The 2,291-nt window shown below is 70.0% G+C and overlaps 1 protein-coding gene across 1 annotated transcript in view; it reads left to right on the plus strand.

Annotated features, from left to right (window-relative positions):
* Nucleotides 1-5: 5 nt before the first annotated feature.
* The window catches only part of LOC107199096 (spectrin beta chain, non-erythrocytic 1), a gene marked incomplete at its 5' end in the record, with an annotated part of 14,467 nt that continues 12,181 nt past the window's right edge, over nt 6-2,291 (plus strand). The window contains 4 exons of the mRNA XM_033511672.1: nt 6-173; nt 646-948; nt 1,032-1,185; nt 1,577-2,288. Of these exons, the coding sequence (XP_033367563.1) occupies nt 6-173; nt 646-948; nt 1,032-1,185; nt 1,577-2,288 (1,337 nt within the window). The remainder of the gene's footprint in view (nt 174-645; nt 949-1,031; nt 1,186-1,576; nt 2,289-2,291) is intronic.

A 2,291-nucleotide genomic window follows, 5' to 3' on the forward strand; every position in this document is an offset into this window, starting at 1 on the left:
TGCGGTGCCCGCAGGCGTGGGAGCGGCTGGAGAAGGCGGAGCACGGCCGGGAGCTGGCGCTGCGCTCGGAGCTGCTCCGGCAGCAGCACCTGGAGCAGCTGGCGGCGAGGTTCCACCGCAAGGCCGCCCTCAGGGAGACCTGGCTGGGGGACAACCAGCGCCTGGTGGCACAGGTGACACCGGGACCCCCCACCCAGCGACCCCCGACACCCCCCGCGACCCCAAATCAACCCCAGAACACCCCCAAATCACAACCCTGTGGCACAGGGGACCCCCCTGTCCCCACCAGGACAATTTCAGGGCGCGTCCCCCTCCTTTGTCACCCCTCACGTCCCTTTCAGGACAATTCCGGGGGGTCCCTGGAGTGTCCCAACCCCTCACGTCCCTTTTCCTCCCCTCCCCAGGACAATTCCGGGGGGTCCCTGGAGTGTCCCAACCCCTCACGTCCCTTTCCCCCTCCCAGGACAATTTCGGGGGGTCCCTGGAGTGTTCCAACCCCTCACCTCCCTTTTCCCCTCCCCAGGACAATTTCGGGGGGGGGTCCCTGGAGTGTCCCAGCCCCTCACGTCCCTTTCCCCCCTCCCAGGACAATTTCGGGGGGTCCCTGGAGTGTCCCAACCCCTCACCTCCCTTTTCCCCTCCCAGGACAATTTCGGGGGGTCCCTGGGGGGGGTCGAGGCCGCTCTGCGCAAACACGAGGCCATCGAGAGCGACATCGCCGCCTACGGCAGCCGCGTTCGCGCCGTCACCGCCGTGGCCGCCGAGCTGGAGGCCGAGCGCTATCACGACATGAGCGGTATCGCGACACGGCGCGACCACGTGGTGTCGCTTTGGGAGGCGCTGCGGGCGCAGGTGGCGGCGAGGCGAGAGCGGCTCCGGGCGCACCTGGAGCTGCAGCGGCTCCTGCGCGACCTGGAGCACCTGATGGGCTGGATGGAGGAGATGGAGGTGGGGAGGGGACCGAGGGGGGTGGGGTCCCCTGGTGGGACCCTCTCCCGGTGACCCCCTCCCCGTGTCCCCCGGGTCCCCAGGTGCGGCTGCAGTCGCGGGATTTCGGGCAGCACCTGAGCCAGGTGGACGATCTGCTGCAGATCCACGCCCTGGTCGAGGGGGACGTGGCGGCTCAGGCCGAGAGGGTCCGGAGTGTGGGGGCGGCGGCCGAGCGCTTCCTCGGGGAGGGGGGCGGTGAGTGACCCCCAAAATTGGGACCCCTGTGATGCCCTGGAACCCCCAAACCCAAGGACACTTGAATCCTGGGACCCCCACGCACCTCCCCAAAACTGGGACCTACCAGAACCCCAAAACGGACCCTCAAACCTCAGGACCCCCAAAAACTGAGACCCCAAAACATGGGATCCCTGAACCCTGGGACCTCCAAATCCCAGACCCCCAGGACCCCTAAACGCTGCCTCTCCCAAATCCTCGGGATCCCAGAATCCCAGACCTTGGGACCCTCAAAAATTGGGATCCCCAAACACCGTACCCCTCAACCCTGGGGATTCCAGACCCCAGGACCCCCAATCCCTGGGACCCCCGGGTCCTGCCAAGCCCCGCTGACCCCCGCCCGTGCCCCCAGGGTACCGCCCGTGCCCCCCGGAGCAGCTGCGGGCGCGGGTGGCGGCTCTGGAGCTGCGCTACCGGGGGCTCTCGGCGCTGTCGGCGCAGCGGCGGCTGCGGCTGGAGCGCTCCCGGCGCCTCTGGAAGTTCCTGTGGGATGCGGGCGAGGAAGAGGCCTGGATGCGAGAGCAGGAGCGGCTCCTGCGCTGCCCGGAGCTGGGCCGGGACCTGCCGGGGGCCCTGCGGATGCTGAGCCAGCTCGAGGCCATCCGAGGGGCGCTGGGGGGACGCGCGGGGCCGCTGGAGCAGCTGCTGGAGCGGGGCCGGGAGCTGCTGGCGCAGGGAGACCCTGACGGAACCGCCGGATCCATGGAAGCCACCCCTGGATCAACGGGATCCGCTGCCGGATCGATGGGAAGCGCGACACCCGCGGAATCCGCTGCTGGATCCACCGCCAAATCCACGGAACCTCCCCCGGTACCCCCGGAATCCAAGAGCGCATCCCTGGGACGTGCTGCTGGACCCGTGGAGTCCACCCCTGGATCCTCGGAGGGACTCTCGGCATCCGCCTCCAGACCCTCGGAACCCGCTGTGGGAAGCCCAGAAGGCCCTGAGGGACCCCCGGGCCCCACTCCCGGCTGCCCGGACCCCGCGGCCGCCGTGTCCCGCCGGATCCGGGAGCTGGAGTCGCTCTGGGCGGCGCTGCCGGCGCTGGCCGGGGCTCGGGAGCGGCG

Source organism: Parus major, unplaced genomic scaffold (genome assembly GCF_001522545.3).
Source record: "Parus major isolate Abel unplaced genomic scaffold, Parus_major1.1 Scaffold433, whole genome shotgun sequence".
Lineage (NCBI taxonomy): Eukaryota > Metazoa > Chordata > Aves > Passeriformes > Paridae > Parus > Parus major.